General features: G+C 38.8%; 2 protein-coding genes across 2 annotated transcripts; one reads left to right on the forward strand and one right to left on the reverse strand.

Moving 5' to 3' along the window:
- The first annotated feature begins 13,345 nt into the window (after positions 1–13,345).
- LOC112279432 (uncharacterized) lies at positions 13,346–15,551 on the forward strand. The gene is made up of 4 exons (XM_024513856.3): positions 13,346–13,727; positions 14,265–14,385; positions 14,684–14,913; positions 15,063–15,551. The coding sequence occupies exons 1-4, from the start codon at positions 13,548–13,550 to the stop codon at positions 15,336–15,338; spliced, it is 807 nt and encodes a 268-aa protein (XP_024369624.1). The 5' UTR covers positions 13,346–13,547; the 3' UTR covers positions 15,339–15,551.
- A 5-nt stretch (positions 15,552–15,556) lies between these two features.
- LOC112279431 (NAC transcription factor NAM-B2) lies at positions 15,557–21,344 on the reverse strand. The gene is made up of 4 exons (XM_024513855.3): positions 19,098–21,344; positions 18,480–18,775; positions 17,976–18,068; positions 15,557–16,874 (listed from the first exon to the last, which is right to left on the reverse strand). The coding sequence occupies exons 1-4, from the start codon at positions 19,285–19,287 to the stop codon at positions 16,152–16,154; spliced, it is 1,302 nt and encodes a 433-aa protein (XP_024369623.1). The 5' UTR covers positions 19,288–21,344; the 3' UTR covers positions 15,557–16,151.
- Positions 21,345–26,296: the final 4,952 nt, after the last annotated feature.

The following is a 26,296-nucleotide window of genomic DNA, read 5'->3' on the forward strand; positions in this document are numbered from 1 at the left end:
TTGAAACTACCCACATTTATGAAAGTACATCCAATATTTTATGTTTCTTTTTTAGAGACTTATACAAAATCAACTATTCCAAGAAGAATACAACCATCTTTACTTTGCATTCAAATAAATAATCATATAGAATATGAGGTGGAAAAATTCTTTAATTCTTAACAAAACAAAGGCAAGTTAGAATACTTTATTCATTCACATAGCTATGATACTAATAAATACACATGGAAACTACTAAAAAATCTAATTAATGTGCCATAAAAGGTACATGAATTTCATTGATACTATCATCAAAAACCTAAATTTATTTACGAATGGCTTTTTAATAAAATTTATATTATAATATTTCATATAATTTTTTTAAATTAAATAAGTATTATTTAAAATAATTTTAGTATTTAATATATATAATATGTCAAATTGGAGAAGATTTAGAGAGTCTTTAGATCATAAATCTCAAGTAAAGCCAAAGTTGGAGTTTTCTTCATCACATCTACTAAATCAACCATTCTAACTTTCACAATCTTTGCAAGACTATTCTTGAGATGAAATTAGATCTTCTTGAAAGAAAAAATGCTTATACTACAATCAACTCAAACAAAAAAATCTCTAAGATGATACTTGAGTTTTGATTATTATATTGGAAGTTAGTGCAGTACAACCTAATGGTACTAAAGCCACTTTTCATAGATGTTTAGAAGGTCTTAATGTTAACTAAGTCTAAAAAATAGGTCTTCCACAAGCAAATAAAGATAGCCATTATCGCTATTTGACTAGACTAGTGTATCTTTTGAATAGAAATCAACATGCAACATATATTGTAGCTATAATTTAAAAAATATTTAAATTTTTACAAATATGAAATTGATGCTCCTATTAAACTTAGAATTAGAAGGAGAGATGATGTTAAAGACATCTAAAAAAAAGTTGTTAAAAATATACTATTAAATTTTAGAAGATTTTAATAGATTTTTAAAATATTTTAATAAAAAATATTATAAATATTTTTAGAATATTTTAGAAGATTCTAGAAGGATATCAAAATATACTAAAAATTTTTAGAATGTTCAAGAAAGATTAAAGAAGTTAAGTAAGAAGGATCTTAAGATTGCTTCATCTTTAAGTAATATAGAAACTTCTCAAAGAGCTTTGTAATACCTAATATATATTAGAATCAAGGTTGAAGAAATCTTGAGTTTCAACAACATGTCTCTTAAAGCTTTAGTTTACCTCTCTTAATATTAATCTTGTACTCATCTAGTTTAATCAAGTTCAAGCTAGTTTTTTTATTGAAACTCTTTTTTTCAACTTCTTATTTGGTCTTTTGTATAATATATTCCTAACAAATCTACTCTAAGAACACAAAAGAATATGAATTTCATGTTTATCATGTGTTACAAAAACTAAGAGATGTAGGACTTTGTTCCAAAATAAAAAAAAAGTATGTATTTTATTTTATTGAAGTCGACTTCTTAAGATACATTATTTCAAATAATGGACTCATGATGGATCGTAAAAAAATTCAAATCATTGTGAATAAGAGGATTATAAAAATGAAATAAAAAAATTTTTAATTTTTAAGATTTGTTAATTATTATTGAATCTTCATCAAGAGCTTTTTTCAAGTTCTAGCTCCATTTACAAATTTGACTTGTAAAAATAAACTTCAATAGAATCAAGAAGCAAAAGCAACATTTGAAGTTTTAAAAATAACTTTTGTTTTTGTATCAATCTTGTATTGCATCAATTTTTCTAAACTATTTCTTATAGAAATAAATGCATTAGACTTTGCTTTGAGTGCCATATTGTTACAAATGGGAATGCATAATAAACCTCATCTACTAGCTTTTTGTTTAAGAAAAGTTTTATTAGCCAAGATCAACTATGAGATCCACAACAAAGAACTTCTTACAATTATAGATTCATTTCTAGAATGGAGCCATTATCTAGAAGGCACTTTTAGTCTAATCATTGTATATATAGATCACAAGAATCTTGAGTATTTTATATCAACACATGTTTTGAATAATTATTAAGTTTGTTGGAGCATATTTTTTTTAAGATTTGAATTCAAAATCACTTATAGGCTAAGTAAATAACAAGGTTTTTTAAATACTCTTTTTAGATAATCTTATCTTATAAAAAAAGAAGAAAATGTGGCTTTCTATCAACAATAGATAATTTTCTTGCAGTTAGAACAATTTCATCTTCAAGCAATAAAATCAACACAAACTTTTGATTCAATTTTTTTTAATCAAGTTCAATCAAATATGTCCTTTAATCCTCTTCTTTAAGATATTAAGAAAAATCCTTCAAAATCTCATAATACTTCTAAATTTGAATTTAAAAATAATTTATTCTATTTTATAGATCACTTATATATTTTAAAAGATGAAACATGATTATGTATTTTCTAAGCTTGCCATGACTTCTCACCAATAAGATATTTTGGATACAAGATTTTGGAATTAATATCTAAAGATTTTTCATGGCCTCAAATATGGAAGATACTCAAATATTTTGTACAATCATATGATATTTCTACAAAATCAAAAATTCTTCATCATTGATCTAACAGACTTTTTTAGCCATTATTTATTCTAAAACAACCATGGTCTTTTATTTCTATGGAATTTATCATAGATTTTTTAATCTCAAGTTTTTATGACTTTATATTTGTGATAGCAAATCATTTCACCAAAATGGCACATTTTGTATCATATATAAAATCTTTTTTAAATAAAAAAATAGCTAAGTTTTTTCTTGATAATATCTATTATTATCATGGATTGCATAAAAATATCATATTAGATAGAGAGACTTAATTTTTATGAAGATTTAAGAGAATTAATTTTAAGATTTTAATAGTAGACATAAAACTATCATCAACTTACTATTCTCAAATTGATACACAAATGGAGCACATAAATTAAATTTTAGTTTAATATTTGAGGTGTTTCATCTACTATAAACAAGATGATTAGAAAACTCTTTTGTCATTGGCAAAATTTTCTTATAATAACATGGTACATTCTTTTACTTAATAAATACCTTTTTTTACCTATTATGGTTATAATCTACAACTTGATGTTTTTGACTTTTCAAAAGTTGATAATCCTATGGTAGAAGATTATGAAAATTATTTATTTGAGCTACATGCAATAATGAAGGTAGATCTAAAAGAAATTCAAAAATGACAAAAGATCAATATCGTGTCAGGGTAAAGAGAGTTTGTATCAAAAAAGCGTTGGGCTTCTGGCCACCACTAAATGCTCAATTAAATCTAAGATATTAAAGTTTCAAGTTTATATATAATATTTTTCCTTTTAGGATAATTACATTAATACATAAGCCTAAGTACAAAAACAAAGAACCAAATATATGATAAAAATATCTTTAAACCTTATATACCTTGATAGAAAAAAAATTCCTGAACTTCAATAGTTCATATCTCAAGATCGGACTATCTAAAGAAACTAAAATTTTATATAAAATATTTATATACTTCCAAAAACTACTAAAAAAAATTTCAACCTCAAATTTATTACAAATCTTGAGATATTGTCAAAATTCTAACAGTAGTTTCAAATCCTTATGCACTTTTCTTTATATCTCCCAAACTAAGTACTAAAACACCATGAAACTTTAATCTATAGCTTTTTAACCTAATAACACACACTTTTGGAAATTTTGAGCCAAAAATTTATCTAGAAATTCAAGATATGGCTCCAACCACTACTATTAACAAAATAACTTACTTACTATCTTTGAATTACATGTGCTATCTTCAACACCTTATAATTCCTTCATCTAGATTTAGAATTCATCAAACAATATATGAAAAGTATAGTTAAAAAAATGCTTTCTCCAAATTCAATCATCAATCCTTCATTGCTTTCCGTAAACGTATGTTATGTCCCAAAGAGTGATAGTAGGTACAAAATTGACACCTTAACTTTAAATGCCTATAATTCTTTCAGAAAAACTCCAAATCATACAAAATTTGTACCCAAACCATATCCAAAAACCTAAACTTGCTGATCCTAGCCTCCAAAGCTCGAATGACGTCAAAAAAGAAATCCTAATCTCTAATAAGGCCTCAAGCAACCTCTTTGAAGCCCATTGGGCATGACATTCGACCAATAGAGATGAAGATCTTTACTCCTTACTTTCATCCAACCATATTTTGCTTTCATCCTTCCCAATAAGCCTCCTTATAGTTTAGACTTTCATCTTTAGACTCCAACCTTCTTTTAAGCTTTATACTAAATATCTAAATCCTACATAATATAAACACTATAATCAAAATAGATAAACATCTAAATAAATTTTCTTATATCAAGTCTTTTTAAATTTACTTACTAACCACTCTAATCCACATGAAGACTTACAAACATAATATTAGATACAATATTAGTGAGTGTACAAGGAGGCCAACAAAGAATCATACCTTGCTTTCTTTAATTAAATTTTACATGCTATAAGCAACTACAGTACAACAACAAATGATTATTACAAGGAATAACCTCAATTCCACATTAACAATAAGGTATGGTTACTTCATTATAATATTAAGACTATTCACTTTTATAACAAGTTGGATTATTATAGACTTTGTGTCACGGACACAAAATACAGACTTGAAATCTAACAAGAAGTTCAAGAAGAAGTGGCAGAACTAGATTAAACAGATGAGTACAAGAACAACACCAGAAAGGTGAGCTAGAACTCCAAGAGATGTGTTGTCGAGACTGAAGAACTCTTCAGCCTCGACTCCTATATATACTACTGGCCTATGGTTCTAAGGAAGCGCATCAAGAAGCTTCCCAAGAACTATGAAGCTTCTCGAGCAACTACCCAAGAGCTAGGAAGCTTCTCAAGTAACTTCCTAGAATCTACTAGAATATTCTAAGAATCTTCTAGAGCCTTCTAAGGGAATCTTTAGGAAATCTTTAAAGAATCTTTAGGGAATCTTTGAAGAATATTCTAAGAGAATATTCAAGGAATCTTCTGGAAGTTTCTAGAGACTTCTTTTTAGAAGGTTCTAGAAACTTGTCTCTTGAAAGGTCTAAGGACTATGTCCCTAACATCACCTCCTCCTTTAGCTTCGAGGTCTCCGAGAAGCAATGTTATTGTCAGTCAATATCAACGCAAGAAAATGAAGATTTGTCGCATAACCTCTGCTATGAACTCCAATTGTTGTTCACGAGGCAAGTGATTCAATGGTCCTTGAAGCCAACGGTAGTGGCTCACGCCTTCAACTTCTGACCAAGCATGAACCTCCGTGTCTTCATTGTGAAATTGTCCTGCAAACACTCCTTCTGGCTGACCATTGTAAGCAGGCTCGACCTCAAATACAATCACCAGCGATCTGTTGCTCGGAATCCTTCGACGTCGTCGTGGTGCAGGCGGTTCTTCATCTCGCGGTCGTCTTCATGAGCTAGTTGCTTGAGATGACATGACAAGTGTAGTATCTTGGCTATCCATATTCAAAGGCTAAAACAATAAGAACAAACTTGGGCTACTAACAAAGTTCTACGCTATCTTGAAGAGAATGACTACATCAACTATGGATTTTGGTGGTGCTCTCTCCTCTTTTCTGTTTTCTGGATGAGCAAGCTTCAGTAAGAAGCTATCGTTGAATCGGCTTGGGTTTCTCAGGATATCGTCGATGAAACTCCTGTACTTTTTGCGGCGCATTCGTGAGATTTTCGGCCAGCTCCCATGTTCGTTCATTAATATCGTAACCGCTCCAATGCACAAAGTATTCTAATTTATCCCGTCTTTGCCATGAATCCAGGACCTTTTCCACCTCGTATTCTTTGTGGTTCTCTATTTCTATGCTAGGTGGTGGACATTGTACTCTTCCAGGAAAAGACGATTCTCGATAAGGCTCCAACAAAGAAACATGAAAGACAAGATGTACCTTCATAGTAGCTGGTAACTCCAGACGATACGCTACAGGATTGATCTGCTTCTGGATAACAAATGGTCCCAATCTCTGATAGTCCAATTTATCACATGGCCGCTTGGTCTTAATATTTCGTCGAAGCAGCCAAACTTTGTCTCCAATCGTGAATTTAGGTGCCTGATTCTGAAATTTGTCCGTGGACGCCTTGTAAGATTCTTGGGCAGTTTGCAATTGAAGCTTCAATGTAGTTTGAAGTTGCGAAAGCTCCTTCACCAATCCTTCAGCTACCGGATTGTTAATCGTTGACGAACTCCATAAGTCAAGCTTCGGATGGTATCCATAATTGGAAAAGAATGGCGTTTGTTGAGTTGACGCATGAAGGGTGTTGTTATATGCGAACTTGGCTAGCGGTAGATATGCGGCCCAATCATCTTGTTGATAGTTGATGGTGCAACGTAAATATTGCTCTAAAACTTGATTCACTCGTTCTGTTTGGCCGTTCGTTTGAGGATGAAATGCCGAAGAAAGCTTGATATCCACCTTCAATATCTCAAAAAGAGATTTCCAAAACTTTGACACAAACTGGGTTCCTCGATCCGATATGATATCATCTAGTAGACCATGATATCGATACACATTATCAAGAAAGAGTCTTGCTGTGTCTTCGCTTGACGATGTCTTCTTGCAAGGGACAAAATGTGCCATCTTTGTAAGCCGGTCTACGACAACAAAAATGCTGTCAAATGAATTTGATGGTGGTAGATCCGTAATAAAGTCCATGGAAACCGAAGACCATGGTCGGCGCGGAATAGGCAATGGCTGTAGAAGTCCATAAGGCCGATGTCGAGGGTTTTTGGATCTTGAACAAATGTCACAAGATACAACAAAATCTTTCACATCCTTCCACATTTGAGGCCACCAGAAATCGCAGGAAATAAATTCCAAGGTCTTATTGAATCCAAAATGTCCCGCAGCTGGAAAGTCATGACTAGATTGAAGAACTCGGAGTCGTGTTGGCCCTTTTGGGATATACAACCGCTCTTCGAAATATACTAGATCTCCTTCCATCTTGAATTTATCATCACTAGCATGTTGCTTGATATCAAGGGCTAGAGAATCTTCAATGGTTGCGACTTGTACCTGGTCGAGGAAGTCAGCATCAATTGGTACAATAGCTGCGTTGAGTCGAAATTTCTCTGGCTTCAACAATGTCGTGCACTGTTGATCAAATGCTGCATCTCCAGCCTTTGGCGCGAGATATGATCTCCTTGATAATGCATCGGACAACCCTTGTTGCTTCCCAGGCCGATAAGTAATAACAAAGTCGAACCTGGATAGCGACATACTCCACCGAGCTTGACGCCGATTCAAAACCCGAGCCGACATAAAATACTCCAAATTCTTGTGATCCGTATATACGGTCACTGGATGTGCAGTTCCTTCGAGAAAGTGGCGCCACTCTTGGAAAGAATCTACTATAGCAAGGAGTTCCTTATCGTGGATCTCATAGTTGATCTCAGCAGTAGAGAATTTTTGAGAATAGAACGCAACTGGATGGAGCTTCTCATCTACGCCCATCTGTGAAAGTACAGCTTCCAAAGCAAAATCCGAAGCATCTGTCTCCAAATAAAAGGCCTTTGTAAAGTCCGGATGTACCAAGATTGGAGCTGTAGTAAATACCATCTTCAAATCTTGAAATGCTTTTTCTGCGATAGGTCTCCATTGGAGCTTGTCCTTGCACGTTAACCGAGTGAGGGGGGCAGCAACTTGAGAATAATTCTTGATGAAGATCCGATAGTAGTTAGCAAATCCAAGAAAATATTGTACGTCCCTAACCGTCTTCGGAACTTCCCAAGACATGATTGCTTCCACCTTCTTTGGATCCATCTTCAATCCTTTCGTAGTCGCGATGAATCCCAAAAACTCCATCTCAGTTTGGTGAAATAAGCACTTCTCCAATTTGGCATAGAGTCCTCGCTCCCGTAGTTTTTTGAGTACCAGACGAATGTGCTTCTCATGTTCTTCCTCGTTCTTAGAAAATATCAAAATATCATCTAGATAGATGACAACAAAATCGTCTAGATGCTCTCGAAAGATGTCATTCATCATGTGTTGAAAGACCGCTGGAGCATTAGTAAGACCAAATGGCATGACATTGTATTCAAAATGGCCATACCTTGATCGGAAAGCTGTCTTCCATTCATCTCCTTCCTTGATTCGCACAAGGTTGTAAGCTCCCCTTAGGTCAATCTTTGTAAAGATCCTTGAAAGCCCAAGTTGTTCTAGAAGACCAGAGATCAAAGGCAGTGGGTAGCGATTCTTTTTTGTCACCTTGTTGAGACCTCGATAGTCCACGCACATCCGTAGTGAGCCATCTTTCTTCTTCACAAATAAGATTGGTGCCCCAGTTGGCGACTTCGAATGACGGATGAAGTTCTTGGCTAGATTCTCATCAATGTACTTCCGCAACTCAGTCAACTCCGTTTGCGACAAATTGTAGATTGGTCCAAAAGGTGGTTGTGCTCCTTCTTGCAATTCAATGGCACAGTCATAGGGTCGATGCTCTGGCAGCATATCAGCATTCTTCTTTTCAAAGACATCTTTGAATTCTTCATACTGCTTTGGAATAACCAAAGTCGGAGTTGCATCTTCTCGAGTCGGAGTTGCGAAGATGACAAGAGGTGTATTTTGCTTGGCTTCCTTCATGAAAGCCCTTGCACCTATAAACAAGGATTTGTTTCTAGACATTGTCTTGGCAGATTCCACCTTCAAGGAGTTTGTTGGAAATGTCACTTTCTGCAACTTCCAATCTATCAATGGATTATATCTATCAAGCCAAGATAGTCCCAAAATGATAGGACATGAAGGGATCTTGATAACATTAAATACAATATTGCTCTCATGGTTTTCAAGACGTACCTTCAATGGTTTAGTTTCATGGATAACATTGCCCAAAGACAATGGTCGTCCGTCTATGACTTCTACATGGACAGGCTTAAGTTTCTTTACAAGAGAAATATTGTGAAGCTTGGCAAACTCTTCATCTATAAAGCAAGCGGATGCACCCGAGTCTAATAAAGCATCGTTTTCTGTTCTTGAATACCCAGATGTAAAGGTACCATAAAACAATCTGAAGGTTGAGCTGAGAGAAAGGGACCTTGCTTAATTTTGGATGTTGAGATGTCCAGCCGCACGGTCCCTATTGTGGCTGGGCGTCCTTGTTTTCCTGCATGCTTGTACTCTTGAGTCTTGTTGTTTGAGGCTTCTGTTTCTTCCGACAATCTACAGCTTTATGGCCCGCTTCTCCGCAATATAAACACAAGTTTTGTTCAGACCGTCGCTTCCTTTCCTCAGCTGTGAGGGGTTTGAAACGTACCGCATCAATTTGCATGGGTTCAGGATCTGTGGAGTGATTCTCTGGACCTTTTGAAAATGTAGCAAATGCTCCATCATTTCTCCAGCCTGATCGTCTTTCTTGTCGTAATTCAAAGAGGCGGTTGTCACAAATAATTGCCTGAGATATAAGTTCTTCTAAAGTATCCGCCTTAGGCATGGTGATCAATAAGTTCTTGACATCATCTCTCAGTCCATATCGAAATCGTGTCATGAACGCCTTATCATTCCAATCAAGATCACATGTAAGCTATTGAAATTCTGCAGCATAGATTGCAGCAGAACGTGATCCTTGTCGCAGATTTTGTATCTTTCTTTCAGCCACTCTTTCTCAATCGCTATCTCCAAACGCAGCAGTAAGTCTCTCTATGAAAGCCTCTAGGTCGTACAATATTGGAGAATCCTTCTCCAATAGTGGAGCAAACCAAGAGCGAGCATTTTTTGATAGAAGAGTACCTATGAAAGCAACCTGGGTAAATCCATTCGGATAACGAGAAGGGTATAGGCGTAGGTAAAGCCGTACTTGTTGCACAAAACCTCGAAAGTTGGCTCTTGTTCCGTCAAACTTGTCTGACATACTCGCTTTTGGTTCTTTCGTACTAATCCTTGAAGTATCTATAGGGGTCGTATGTGACACATGACTTGCTTCTCTCAATCGAATAATCTCTTGTTGTAGGCTATGAATTTTGCGTCTAGCTTCTTCGGTCACTAGATCAATTTGAGGTTCTTTACTTGGATTGCGAAGAAATGTAATCTCCTTTCGTACACTATTCATAAGAGCTTGAAGATCTGCAAGAGTTGCCACTCTATTGTCTACTTGTGGAGATGCACTGTCTATGACCTGGTCTACTTCCATATTTAGAGAATAGATGGATTAAAATTTTGAGAGAAGAAGAAATTGCTAAGTCTCTGGGAGAAAATTGTAGCACTACCTGTCACTAAAACCTACTCGGAGAAAAGGAAAAAAAAACACTAAACGATTTCAGTTTTAGAGGAGGGTAATCCGCAACCTCTAAAAATGCCTCAATGCTTTCGAGAAGAGGGGTAATCCGTACTCTATCAAGAAGGCAAAGCTCTGAAATTGATGTTAACAGTCTTTTCTACTAGCTATGCTAAACAAAAAGAAGGAATTAATATCAGTCCAAGAGAGGGTAATCCGCAACCCTTAGAACGCTCAAGTATCTCCAAAGAAAGGGGTAGTCCACTCTCTGCCTCAAAGAACTAAGCTCTGATATTGTGATTGAGAAAATATCAGTTTAGAGGAAGGTAATCCGCAACCCCTAAAGCGCTAGAATACCTTCAAGAAGAGGGGTAATCCGCTCTCAAACAAGAAGGATTCAGCTCTGATATTAAGATAAAGGTAGTCTCGACAAACTGTCACGGACACAAAATACAGACTTGAAATCTAACAAGAAGTTCAAGAAGAAGTGGTAGAACTAGATTAAACAGATGAGTACAAGAACAACACCAGAAAGGTGAGCTAGAACTCCAAGAGATGTGTTGTCGAGACTGAAGAACTCTTCAGCCTCGACTCCTATATATACTACTGGCCTATGGTTCTAAGGAAGCGCATCAAGAAGCTTCCCAAGAACTATGAAGCTTTTCGAGCAACTACCCAAGAGCTAGGAAGCTTCTCAAGTAACTTCCTAGAATCTTCTAGAGCCTTCTAAGGGAATCTTTAGGAAATCTTTGAAGAATCTTTAGAGAATCTTTGAAGAATATTCTAAGAGAATATTCAAGGAATCTTCTGGAAGTTTCTAGAGACTTCTTTCTAAAAGGTTCTAGAAACTTGTCTCTAGAAAGGTCTAAGGACTATGTCCCTAACACTTTGAGCATTTCTTATATGTAGAGAAGTCAATCCAATTGCTTATTGATTACATCAACTATAGTCTATGAAGATCCATCCTATATTTCATGTATCTCTTCTTGAGCAATATAAGACAATGAATATCTCAGAAAAAAGACAAATGCCACTACATCTTATAAAAGTAGATAATAATCAAGAGTTTGAAATAAAAGAAGTCTTAGACTCAAGGCAACATGAAAATAGATTGAAATATCGTATTCATTGGTATAGATACAATATTAGTGAACGTATATGGAGGCCAACAAAGAATCTTGTAAATATAGCAGAGAAGATTAAAAAAATTTATGAACAAAATCTATCAAAACCAAGATGAAGAGTGAAGCAATTTTGTACTATTAAACAAAGGATGTTCAATGAAAATTGCATTCTATCTTCTATCTTTCATTATCAATTCTTTGTATTTTGTAATGCTAATAAGATAGAAAATCTACAATCGATAGATTTGATTCAAAAACCATTGTATATTGATTTATTAGATGAGATATTGTGATTGTCATAGTCTTTAAGACGACATAATTAAGATGAAGATCCTAAAGAACAACATGTTCTTTCTTAAATAGATGGCAAGATACAATGCATTTGGTATTACAATCTTAAAAGAGATTCTCAATGTTTGGTGATTTTATTGGAGATATGAACAACTCTTGATGGTATAACAAATATTTTATTTAAAAAAAGTTATACATGCCTCAATAATGATTAAATAATAAGGTAGTCTTTTTGTCCTAAAATTAAACATTATCAGTAGCTACAAGGACCTATCAACTACCTTCAAAGGGAACAATAATCAAAGTATGCAGCAAATATAATTTGTTGCATTGTGGACTTCATCAATATGTGATCACCATTTCTTATGGAACTCGTTTCTAGAAGGGAGGATATGTCACAAACATACATATTGATTTTAACAGTTACTTAAGTAATATGAATAGATAGAAATAAGTAAAAGTATATTAATTTCATAATATCTTTTAAGGATGAGGTTTTACCTTTATAAATGTATATATGTGATTGATAGATTACAAATTTGGCCAACAAGTTAGCCACATATTACACACATTTGTGGCTAGTATTACAAGCTAATAATGTGAGATATATATATATATATATATATATATATGAAACATGTGTTGGAGGTCCTAGAGAACATTGTCATGTAGCTCTTAGATAGATAATGTATATTGAGGCAAGAGTGAAGCTTTCTTCACTCTTGTCAATTCTTTTCTTGCTACTAGTCTAGTTTCAAGGGTCTTTAATTTTCTTATCTTTTGGCAATAGCCATTCTAATTTTTTTTTAATATGTATATATATATTTATTTTTATTTTATCATTTTTAATTGAAAAAAGTCTTATTTATTTATTTTCCTTCATTGAATTCTTATTGTTGACAAACCAATAACTATATTTATCACCTCTTAAGATGTTTTTAGATCTAAAAGCCTACTTTTAAAGATTATGGTTTAAATTTCTTATAAAAATTATTTTTGTAGTAAAAAAAGTTGTCTTAAAGAATAACCCACTCTTAAAGAAAGTTGTCTTAAAGAATAACCCACTCTTAAAGATATTATTAAGTAAGAGGAGGCCATCATATCAACCAAATCATTCTTTTATTATGATTTTCATAGGGTCTTTCTTCCTAGAAGCCTCTTTTTAAAGGTCATTGTGTAAAATCCTTATAAATATCTTTATTCGATAAAAAAAAAAAAAAAAAAAAAAAAAAAAGACTTTCTTTTAGAAGCCTTGATTTTTGGAGATAGTATAAAGTGAGAAGATGCCATAAAATGGACTATTCATTTTTCATATTTATTCTTATCATCATTTTAATTGTGTGAGCTTACATCTCTATAATAATATTTTGACAAATATGAAAAAAAATATAGATATTTAAAGCAATTTTGCACTATTTTTCTTAAACTTTTAGATAAACTATTTTTTGAGTTGGGTTTGTTGCAAATATCAAGGAAAAAATGCTTTTATTTTACATACTAATTTTTCTTCTAAATATTAAATAAAAAATCCACCTTAGATAAATAGGGACACACGGATTCATCAGTCGACTCGCAATTCGATCGGACTTTATCACGCGCTGAGCGGGGCCGAAAGGGTAGCGAAACTGCTCTTCATTTTGTGCACAAAATACGATGGAATGTTGCATTTTACGTGTCGCTCGATTCTACGGTGCCTCCTGCTTCCATCTCTTGGGAGGCTGCAGCAAGCAGACCAGGATTCCGCATCCTTGTATTATTAGTTTCTTCTTCTTTTCTTTTTTTACATCTTGCCGAGGTTGGTTGTACAACACACGCTTCGTACAGGAGGGATTCGGTGCTCACCAATTAATTATTTGCTTCGACTTTTGGAATTTATCAGATCGGAATCATGGCAGGTCCACTGGGTTCCTCGCTTGCAGGGAAGGTGATTCTTCTGGTGAGCGTTGCACAAGATATGGGTTATGAACTCGGAGCTCCTCTAATCAAACGGGGTTGCCGTGTTGTCGTCGCCGGAAAATTGTCTCGCTTGCAGAGTACGACCTCGGTTAACGATCTTGGTTCCGCGGAGGTATCTCGCCCTCTCGTCGTTTTCCCTTTTGCTGTATGTGCTTGTAGCTGTGGAGGGTCGCTTACTGTTTAGATTCATCCAACCTGATTCCTGACAACGATATGGTGATTTTGGTCCGCTGAATTGTTTTCAAATGTGTTCGCAGTTGGGCAAGCGTTACTTTTTGAGCATGCCCACAATCTCGTCTCGATAGATTTTTTTGTACTTGGTATGGCAGTTCTGAGAATATTAAGTTGGCAGTAAAGTCAAGTTTGGTGCATTCAAGAAGCCCCGTTTCTATGAATTGGTATGTCCAGGCCTAGTGCTGTTAGTTATACAATCCTGGAGATCATTAATTTGGTTGCGACAGCTCGTGTAAGAGATTTACTGGCTTCTAATTGTGGTGGAAAGAGGCTTCATTTTAGTGGCAGATTATGTTTGGAGATTCTTCGTTTGTGCGGTTCATGTGTTTATTCTCTACAGGGTTTTCCTCTGATGAATAAAAAGTACAAAAACTCTAGTAGCTTGCTCATGCTGAGAGTATCTGATTTATGGCAGGCACTTGGGAAAGTGGAATTGGACGTAAGAGGAGGAGAGGAAAGCATTGATGCAGCAGTGGGTCGAGCATGGAACATCTTCGGAAAAATTGATGTCCTTATATATTGCTCCACTGTTCCAGGTACGTAATTTGTCGTTACAAGTTGAAAAATTTGCAATGGTTGTCATATAAGTTTCGAAAACGTACCCTTGGATAGTATTGTTATTATTGCCATCATTATTACTTTATGTAATTGCCTCTATGAGAATCGAAATTTATTCTATTTGCGAATGCGTGAGGCTCTGTGCATAATTGAAGAGTACATCAATCATTGACTTCTTCTTCTTTCTCGTTCTCTTTTTTTCTTTCCTTTTATTTTCCTCCTGGGCGAGTAGTCGGGTGTTGAGAAGCTGAAGCTTAAATACGATTTCCTCTGTAGATGTTATTAAGTCCCCATTGGAACACAGTGAGTCAGACTGGGACGAAACCATGACAGTCAACCTTAAGGCGCCTTGGCTGGTAGCGAAAGTGTTTGCAAAACGAATGAAAGCACCAGAGACAAAGGGTTCCATACTTTTTATTACTTACATTACGGGCCTTGAAAGAGGTTATTATCCAGGAGTCTCTGTGCACGGAACTGCTATGGCTGGCCTTCATCAGTTAGCTAAGGTGACAATCAATTCTCGATGCCAGTTTGCGCCATTTCCCTCGTTTGGACTTGCATTACCAGCACTGTACAACTGATGCTTTTTGCTTTAGATCCCAGTGTTTGCTTACTAACTGATAGAACCCTGGATGGTGTTGATACTAATTTACAGTACATGGGAATGGAGCTGGGAAAGTACGGCATCATGGTTGCAGCAGTCGCAAGGGGCTTATCGAAAATAGATCCCATGTTAGCTTCGAAAAGTGATGAGGAGGTGCAAAAGTTTGCGAAAAAAATGCCCTCGCAGAGATGGACGCATCCCGTGCGTGACATTGAAGCTCTTATTGCTTTCCTTGTCAGTGACTTTGGGCATTACAGCACGGCGAATGTTTTCATTGCTGATGGAGGGCAGTCTTTGCCAAGACCTCGGATGAAGTCCTACTTGTAGTTAAACAATCTACTACATGATGCAGAATCATGAACCAATTCTAGTTGAGATATCTGGAAGTGATTTTTGTAGGTTTGAGGTACCCATACACCTTGTGTATCTTGACAACTGTGATTGGTTTGTGTAGATTTGACAACCCATATATTAGCCTCGAAATATGCTGCATTGTCGCGACAATACAACCAATACAAGAAAGCTTAATCTCAAGATTCACACGCTTCGTAAAAAAAATCCTGTTAATACTAGCCAACTTGGAATTACTGACAAAACAGCCATCTTACAGTGGTGTGGTCTTGGTTTATAATCTGCTATTCTATCAACTCCTAGACCATTCAAGTTCAATTCTGTACAAGCTTTTTTCTTCAATATGTATCACTATTTATAATCAGGGGTTCTTGTAACAACCAATTACGAAGCCAGACATCTGGATTGAGCATTCCGAACTAAATCTTGTAATGAAATGATTGTGACTCCTCCTTGCCTCTGTCCTGTTTACCTCATTGTCTATAATGTCACAATTTCCTGAATCTACTATGGTGATTGTGCATACATATATACTGGACTACCCATATCTTTGTCACTGCATGACTTGGGTGGACTTCCCTGGTCAGAGAACCCGCGTAAAGGTCATGAGTGAATGTGTCATCGTTTCTTTTGCTCGGGAGGCTAGCTATGACCACAGCAACGAACTAATTTAGCCGCTAATTCAAGTCGAACTCCAATCTGCTCTATGCACACTACAACCATATGCATGATCGTCATGGCAGCCTGCAGATTACACTACTTAACTGGTCACTGGGTTAACTGCTGATCTCACGCTGAAGGGTTGTAACTGTAATTAGGTGCGCGAGCTCTGGTGTATTGAGGTGGGCTAGCGCTCAAGCTACCTCCTGAAAATCCTAATTCAGTGTTGGGACCTGTGGTTGAACCAGGAAGCAGTGCATTGATGGTCGCGCGCGGCTGCTCGTAGTTGAAGGAGAAGATAGACTCCAGACCTTCGTTGTTACTGGCACCAGAGAACTGGCCAATCGAGGTTGACCGGAACGTGCTCTGGACCTCCTCATCGGAGATCGCTCTATTCTCAGGCATCGTCCCCACGCCAGGTCGGAGGGGCATGAGAACATTCTCCACTTGACGCATGGCGCTGTCTGAAGCGGGCTGTCGCAGACTAAGAGTCGTAGGTCTCTGGGAGGAAGTCGGCCCGAGCTCCAGTACTTGTCGATTGAACTTGTCGAACTGCTGGTTGTCGAACAGCCCATCCATGGACCGGGCCATCTTCGAGCCGAACGGCAGCTTTGAATTGAACCCCAACAATGTGTGGCTGCCCACGGTCCCTTGGTGGGGTTGCAGTCCTCTCTGAAGACTTAGAATGTTCCTCTTGAACTCGGGCGATGATTCTACTTCCACTGATTTGTTTTCTCCAGTCAGTAAACCCTCTACGAAATGATTGTCATCGGGTTCGGAAAATCCAGTGAAGGAGCCCAGGCGGGGTAGGGCTAGCTTGGGTTCGCCAATTTCAGGCAACGAAGCTAGCACCTATTAATTCCCACAAATATCCCAATATCAGAAGGAGGGGGAAAAAAAAAAGGGGGGGGGGGGGGGGAAGATAGCTAATAACTTTCACGTAGTTGCATCGTCAAGATTACCCAACAATCAATCCCGGAAGCAAAAATCAATACAGTACTCTCGACATCACACTGTGTCCTTGACCCAACTGAGGTTAATCTCGCGACAATCTAACCTTTACTCTGGGACCACAGGGCTAAGGCATGACGATTAATGACCGCGACAAGGCCTAAGGAAAGGCCGAGTCAGGCACAGTCCGTGTGCTTGGCAGGAATACATCATGAACCATGTTTCAGATAAGGGACCACTCGAGGCTCATGTGTAAGGTGCGTGAATGCACCATGCATGTCACCTCAGTGATAACAGTGATGATACTGTGGCCATATCCGTAGACAGAACTCATCTCAAGTTTACTAATTGTCGAGCAATCCTCAGCCAATCATTTAAATCCTCATGGAGAATAGCCGCACAGACTACAGGACTTCCGATAGTACATACACACTGGCCCTTGGATTCTAGAATGTGCCAGGATGTGCCGCAAGACAATAGGTCTGGGACCGACAACTAGCTTAGCCCAACAAGCAATGCAGGCTGTGGTTTTACAGTGGAATTACAAAATTTGGTTATCAATGCGCATTACTTCATGTTTCGAATCATCAAAGTAGTATTCCATAGTCGAAAACTCTCTATATCAAGTTGCAACATATGTCTTCACTGTAATGCAGCATTCGGAAGCCAATATCTCATTAGTTAATTAGATATTGGCTTCCGAATGGCAGAAATCGGCAGGGCACACTGTTTCAATTGACAACTAAGTAGACAAGAAGCAGCTTGAAAAGGACGAAACAAGAGATCTGCTCAGTAAGGATTGGCCATGGCCGCCAACACACTGACCGGAAAAGGGTCACACCACGAGATACATCTGCTCTAAAGCAAAGTTCCTCCACATATTCGAATCCTAACAGAGATAATGTTGACATTCGTGCCTCGACGACATCTTTTAATTGGTTCAGAATAAGGACACTTATTCAGTTACGATCATGAATGCGAACCAAATGAGAGCTTACTTACCTCTTCGACGCAAGAAGAGCTATCACGCTCCTTGCCAGTACGCTGTGCATTTGTACTCTTTTTGTAGATCCGGCACAACACCCAATCATCCAACTGCGCACAGAATGTAAACAAAATCATAAGCACCATGAACAATCGCCTTCAGATACGATTGACGTGTGGAATGTGCACAGAATTAGTGACAGCACCATCCTACAACACGTCGCCAAATGCACACTCAGCACCGCACAAGGCAAGAGGTCCAAAGCTCAACAAAGTTGAACACATAAGGATAACTTGACCCATAGCTGCAATCTCCTAATAACGAGGGCATCACAAGTCAAAAAGTTTTGGCCAAGCTTATCTTCCTGGCCTAATAAAAACTAATAATCTTTGTACGGGAATGGAGACCTAAATCTGTGCACCATAACCAGTGCAAATCTAGCGCACAATCTTTGGAGTATATTTTAAACAACAGAACACCACGAAATTAACAAAAAGAGTGTGATAGAGAAAAGCACATACCCGAAGGGATCCTTTTCTGTGAGCATGTACAGAAGCACATACACCCTCTGCCAACCGATACTCATGCATAATCCAGTTGGTCTTGACACCTTTGGGAGCACGGCCTTTGTAGAACACGAGGGCCTTCTTCACTCCAATCTTTCGAATGCCTCCCACGGACGTGTGAATTGGCTTGTCCGTTCCTGTGGCTTTCCAGTACCCAGAGGCAGCTGCTCGGTTGGGTCTGGCTCCATTTGGGTACTTTCTGTCTCGTGGGCTGAAGAAATACCATTCTCTCTCTCCGAATATTGCTTTTCCTGCAGCAAAGTTTTAATTATACTCCAACCTCGGTGTTTAATGATCACATGGACACAGAAGTTTAAATAACTAACTTCCGTTCAATTTGCGAGAAGCTTAAAAATGCTCAGCCGTCAAAATAAACGGTCGAACACAAGCCGGAGACGAACCAAAACGTAACCCACTTCTAAAAACACTGGTAATTGATCCATGAAAAATCACCGTCCTGGGAAAAGCAACAGTTATGCTTTGAATTTACTGCCATACTGTAGGAACAATTAAATTACTAACCCTCATGATGGTATTGACTTCACAAAAAAAATAGGGACAAGGTAGGCATACCAGGAAGGTCCCAAGGGTCGAACTTGTACAGGTCAATTTCCGCAATGACAGGAATTGCGAAGACATGAGACTCGGCCTTCCGACACAGGTAATGCAGCACCAGCTCTTCGTCGGTGGGATGGAACCGGAACCCTGGTGGCAGTTGGAGTTGGGTCACCGGCCCTCCAGTAGGTGATGCTAATATCACCATATCTATATCTACTTCACAAAATGCCTGAAAATTCTGCTGAGGTTATTTTATGTTGCTTTTGTAGAGCCAAGAACCTCTAAATACCTTGTATAGGATTCCTTCAACTGGCCGACTATTTTATCTCAAAGCAGCATAATACTGCAACTATCAAGTTGTGACACCAGAAATTAAGTTCAAACTGGATTTAAAACAAGCATGTATATACACCAGCACAATGATACATGTATATCTCCGAGTAGAAGCGAGTATGAGAAAAAAGTACTACAGGACTTCTTAACGATGAAGCCTAGGTTATCTGCTATACAAATATGTAAGTAAACTATACGTGGTAAGATCTAGTGAAGCTTCTCTAACAGTGACTTATCCTATTCTCGTAATGAATTGGGTTGAGACAATGGCCAGGCCAAAGCCTACCACTTATTCCATGAGATGGTCGCTCTTGTTTGGACACGAGGGAGCGCAGGACTCAATTTGAGCTAAATTGGGTGATTTTGACAACACCGGGTCTGGTTGGACGAATAGGAGAGTATGGAAGGGCAATGCGTGAGAACAAGTGGGACTGGATAGAGAAATTCGGTGACCATTGGTTTCACAAGCTTCTGCATTTGTCCAACAAAAACTGCTTCGATCGATGAATTCCTCGTGGAAATCTTCCTAAGATAACATCTTCATACGAAGGACGCTCACTTTCCCGTTGACTAGCTCAACATAGTACTTATACATCTCGTGTTTGAACTCCTCCTCACTTCCTTCAAGTGTGACAAAGCTTGTGCTTCACGCCACCCGTCTTCTCAGATGCTGCAGCAATTATGATGCTCAGTCTACATATATAGTGCGAGTTATTTCCCCACTGCAACCTCCTTAACAACAACAATCGCTCATGAGATGCTTGTGCATACGCCGCTCAAGTTCAGGTTGCCAAGTGTCAAACGGTTCGAAGGGAGAGCCTTGTCCTGGAGCTTCCTGCTGCTGCCTTGACGCGCAACTGTGACTAAAAGAGACTGATGCACGTCGACCCCAGAACATGCGTACCGACGGTGAGAAGAACTAAGACTTCCTCTGAAGCGAACCAACTCTGTGTCAACATCAACCTCTGGATATCACAAGGTAATGATCCTAAAACGAAGGTTCTCCAAAACCAAACCCCAATTTCAACTTCGGAACTCTCGTGAATTATTCACAAATCGCTTTTTTGAGAAGTTGGGAGCACGAATTTAGACAACTAGGAGCTATCAGTAAGAACTTGTGCCTTCAAGAGGAACACTGAATTATCTGGTGCACTCAGGTGTACAAAGAACGGTATATTAGGCTCATCCCGCCAATTACTACATAAGCAAGCTCGCTAAGCTCGAACCTTTTTCCACATGCATGCATCTCAAATCCCGACCTGATGGTTTAAAAAAAACAAAGCAGCTCTGCACACCTGATTCTCCATGAAAGAGAAGATATATATAACCCTTCAGTAGAGGAGTACATGTGCTCTCAGACTTGTAATAGAACCGAGAGCTGGATACGTGAGACCTCCCCTGAAGTATGTAACTAGTTCTCGCGCACTCGCTGTGCACTTGTTCTTGACATATCTGGACACTTTCTGTCTTTCTCAAGATGCCAGGGGAGCAGATCCAACAAGGTTCATAAGAGAAAGACCGTTCGACAAGTAATTCTCCAACAAGAACATCAATCTATGCACCCCCTTCCTTGAGATCAACCAGTTGTTACATCTGATCCCACTTCAACCGCGGCGTGGATCGATGAGCAACAACTCATCACCTGGCGCCCAATGAGCAACACCTTAACACCCAATCCTCGAGAGCACGACCCCATACGCCACCCGACATCATGCAATACAGGCAAAGGGGATCGGAATCTCCCGAACACACAAGCTTCACATCGCCCTTGCGCGCGTGCTCGGATTCAAACTAGTCATTCTCGCTCGATACCGCATGAAACCGGGTGAGATTTGTGCCGCCGTGGATCTATTTGAGTGGGCGATGGTGGTGCGAGGCAGTGGGATAAAAGGCTCTCCGGTGCGAGGTATGGTGGCGGCCCAAAATTTGTGATGCTAACGTCGTAGGGCGGGGTAGGGAAGAAGAAGAAGAAGGTGGGTGATCGAGGGAGCCAGCGTCGAACTGGTGGCCACTCGCCGCGTCCACCTGGACTGGAAGCCCACCAGGGTGATTCCACGACTGCCATGTCACCATGCCACGCCCAAGCACTTTGCCACGTCACCCAAAAATTGCGCGTAATTAGGGGTGCGGTAGGCCTACTTCAGACACATAGCTTGTCATTTGCGGTCTCCTATATGATGTATTAATGGTTGCCTCAAATTCAGCAACGGAATTCTTGTCAAGGCAACTTTTGGCTCTCGTTGGAACCACATTCCAACCATCCTTGAAAGGTTACATTGGGCTCTCTCTTTTTTTCCTCCAATTGTAAGGATCAACGCGGTTCATTTTGGTATTAATTTCAAAATACTATATTTTTGAAAAGTGGGGTGAGTTTAGAAAATGAGGAGTATCTTGTTCCATGGGTTACCCCTTTCTCCTTTGGAATCATCCTTTCATTGGGGGGAGGGGAGGCCCCATGGTATGTGCAGATCCCTTTTGTGGAACTAAAGCCATTACTTATATTAAAACATGGACATTCCATCACACAACAGAACTTTTCTTGTTTCAATAATGACCCCTATGCAAACAACAACATAAAAAAAACAAGATTTAGTTCCATTACAAACAAATGAAATGCAAAGCTTGAATATTTTAAAACAAGCTCCTTTTGTGGCACTGATTCAATAGTGTGTGAGAGTGGGGTTCATACCAATCATTGAGTTCAGTATTTATCCTTTTGTTGCAGTAATCTTAACTGATTTCATCCACTTATTGGAGATCCCTAGTTTGATCATGGTTTTATTATCATTATCATTGTGTGCATTGGGGGGGGGGCTATTGGAGAATATATACTGAAGCCAAGTTAGTATATACTACCCATTTGGTAGATATATCCCCATCCATAGCCCTCTAAATGTCCACTTTGTAGGCCACCCTCAATTTTTAGGGTTTCTGACTTCCAGGGTTTTTGTGGGGTTTCATGTCCAATCTCTCTCTCATAATGGTTTAAAATATTATGTGGCGTTTTCAGGAGATGGATCTGTCACTTCTAAACCCCTTGGCAAGCAAGCGTGTGTCACTAACCCTTCCATCTGAGAGGTCCTAGTCTATTTTATATTTTCAAAGAGTGCATTGACTATTGATACTCTTTTGTGTTGCAAGATGTCTCTAGGAACATGCTGCACACATACACTCTCTCTTGCCCGACCTGTCATGAACCCTTGTGTTGTTATCTGTCAATTCTACAAATGGTGACATGAATGGTTGATCCTTATAGCAAGGATTAAAGCATTTCACAATCCTGGAGTGCTGAACAATCACTGTTAATAATATGGGAGTTATACATTGCTGCAAATTTTGTTTTTTTCAAAAATAGTGTGCAACTTCCATGCATGGTAAGCTGTATCTATAGTATTTTCTTTTTTCAAATGATCAAACTGTGAAGATAAGTATCACTGTGAATTTCCAACAAAAGCATACAAGCAACTTAAGTTTGATTTCAGAATGCATTCTAAAACCTAAACATCCATCCATTCATCCAACCAAGCATAACTCAACGCATACAAAAGAATCATACAAGTTACACCATAGCATTGAGCCAGTCAAAAAGCATGAAGGGATTGAGTTGAAGGGTGTCCAAGCTGGAAGATCCGCGCTTTGAAAATCCCCCCAGAGCATTATCACAGCCAACTGGGGGGCCGACTTTCAAAGTGATAAGCCTCACCCTGAATAAGTGGGGCGATGTCTGGATGAGTAGCGATCGCTACCAGATTTCCGAGTTGATTGGATCAATGTGAATTTCTAGATGTTAGGAAAGTCAGCACATCGCAAAAATCCCTTCCGGCCCCTTTATTCTGTAAGATTATGTCCTTCACTGTGCCCTCCAATTCTTAGATGAGCCTCAATCTCAGCCAAGCGATGACGATTTACCAAGGGTGGTTGCGTCAGCGGCAGCATTCAAGCAGCTTCTTCGTCGATAAATAGCGAAAAGGGAAAGAAAGGTAAATTCCCTGACTTATCCGGTGCCAACTGCTTGCTTTAGTGCGAACTGGAGTACTCTGGTTCGAGGGTCCCTGTATAACAACCAACTTTGGCTGTGCGACGATGCTTGCGCGTCATTGCCGCACCCGGCTGGAATTGCTCACCAATCTTGCAGTGAAGCGCGCCAAGGGACGAAGTCAAAGCATCGCGCAGGTTGTTCGTCGTCGTGGAATAAACGCGTTTACGAACAGACCTATCCACGTGTTTGACACAGGGGGTGGCCGTTGGGGCATCGCTAGTTTTATCCTGGAGGATGGAGCTTTGAATGTTTCGCATCGCGCCGGGTAAGCTCAGCATGGTTTAAAGTTTGATGCGAGCGATCTGATTCCGATGGAGGGATAACTTTGTTGAAGCTTATCCCCCTGGAGTTCCAAGCGAATGTCATGACTGAGTCTAAAATGGTGGTTCGAAAGCTCAGTGCAGGACTCTTTATGTACAGCGTAGAACATGTTCATGATCTACGTCGCTTGTCGGATAGGTGATCTCTGATTTTGCCCCTTCTTAATGCGACGCATCGTGGCTGTCCACAATTGCAAGATTCTAGCTTAGATCCATCCGCCCGATCGATGTCTAGAAAACTTTCATAATCCAAGTTACCAGCACCCTGGTGATCCACCGTCAGAAAACAAACCACGCAGATTCGACGCAGCGGGATCATGAGACGAACCGGGGCGGCCGATAGAAAATAGATATTGAGTCTATGTGGCAGTTACAGACCAGTGCGTTCATCTCACATCACCGAGAAAAGAAGATGAAGAAGAAACCCGAGTGGCAGCTTACTATGGGTAAGAAAACCCAGAGAGAGAAAGTGGACCTCTAGGAAATTCTTGTACCGAGATTCCAAATATAAAGTGGCACTGTGATTGATTGGTAGGACAGGGGGGAGGGGGTAGGGAGTTGCTTTGGCAATGGACCCCAGCCAGGGGCGGGCGAGGCAAGAGCGGCCCTGCTTTCCTGTGCCAACTATCTGCATGCAAAAGCTCCAGCAAGGATTGCCACATCGGGAGCGTTGGTGATGAACCTTTGTGTGGGGGTGTTTTTTTCCTTTTGGTGGGGGAAGTGGTGAAGCTGATTGGTAGGTGGACAGGTACTGCAGATCGTGCCCCTCGAAACCCAAAAGAGAGGACCGAATTTTTGGCATGAGAATAGGATGTGGTCCCTCCCTGCTTGCTCCGAGCAACAGTTTGCGCCGCGATGCGCAAGCAACGCCAGCCGCAGCTTCCATGCACAGTGGCTGACGACTCCTCCCCCCACCCCAACCCCACCATCGTGCTCTCTCTCTCGCTCTCTATCTTTCCCTTCTCCTCTCCCTTCTCCTACTGTCTCCCCGCTGGCTCAATTCACCAGCAGCTCCTCCTGCTCCCCCCCCCCCCCCCCCCCCTCCTGATGCATGATGCCCAGGACAGCAACTTCGGCACATCTGTACCCAAAACTTTCCGTTCCATCGCGGCTCAGTCATCCCGCCGGAGCCTGTTCGCTCCTTTCATGCGCTACTGCTGATCTCGGACCCAGCTCCCCTCCTTTCCTTTCCTTCCCTTCTGCTCCCAATGTCACCGTCCTTGGCCCACAGACAAAGCATAAAAACATCGCCACACACACGCACCCACCCATTCTAGTGTAATTGTTCTTGTCAGTTCATTACCCAACAACATTCATTGTTAACCGTCTTGTGGCTTTTTTTCCTTATCATTCAGACTTGTAGGTCAGTGAGGCTTCGGCACTCAACTACTGCTTCTGTGCTCTGATTCACCCTACGTTATTGAAGAACTTTAAATCGAATATTGGTTCCCTTACTCCTGCTATCTAATCATGATTTTGTAAAGAGAGTTCTTGCTTTATCAAGTTCTTTTTATTTCTTCTTTTTTCTTGATTTTGGTGTTGTATTTGGTTTAATTACTTGACAAATAAGTGTATTTAAAACCATACATGTATTTAAAAGGTGGCATTTCAAAAGGATTTCATAACAAAGAAAGCATTATTGATCTTGGTATTGTCAATGAGCAATTTAGGTTTGTTGATTCAACATTGTAACATCCCTATACCACATGTATTATTATTACTAAAACCATTGACTGCATTTAATAATACAAGTCATCCAAATTACAACCATAAGCAAGAAAGAAAGACTTTTACAATCTCAATGTGTGTTCATAGGGGAAAATGACAGTTCATAAGAAATGACATATTGCATATGAATGACAAAAATATTCTTTAAAAATTAATTAAAAATAATAAATCCCTGCTAAATAAAATAAAATAATAATGATATTATATTTCAATTTTTGCATGAAAGAAAAATTATTTTTATATAATTTATGATTGCAAAAACCAAAAGCAATGTATGGTGATAATTCTAAAGCAACAATTTTAATGCATCAAAAATTCGAAATAATTAGAGAAGATACTTAATTAAATCAATTGGATCACACTAGTATTAACCATTCATTAATTTTTTTTTGCTATGATAACTTCTTTTTTCTTCTTTTTTTATTAATATTTAAATAGATTATTAAAGAAAGAAAAGCATTTAATTTCATGTCACCACAATGGCTATCAGTCATATTTACTCTATTTGGATATCCAAGATAAAAATTCTAAATACTAATAAATGTTGGATTTTTCCATTGTTTTGAATATGTTACCTGTCAGAGCAATCAAATGGCACAAGGTCACCCGAAACTCATAGAGCAAAGAGTGGGAAGATAAGAACAATACTAACATTGCCACCACAAAATACGGAGGTGCAGCTCAAGTACGGGCTAGGAAGGTAGGAAATTTAAGGATCAAAGAAATACCACAGTAGGCAGTAGGGAATTAGTGGAATGAGTATGTGGTATTGGATAGTAGAACCTTGAGGTAGA

The sequence above is a fragment of the Physcomitrium patens genome, chromosome 3 (genome assembly GCF_059467195.1).
Source record: "Physcomitrium patens ecotype Gransden chromosome 3, ASM5946719v1, whole genome shotgun sequence".
Lineage (NCBI taxonomy): Eukaryota > Viridiplantae > Streptophyta > Bryopsida > Funariales > Funariaceae > Physcomitrium > Physcomitrium patens.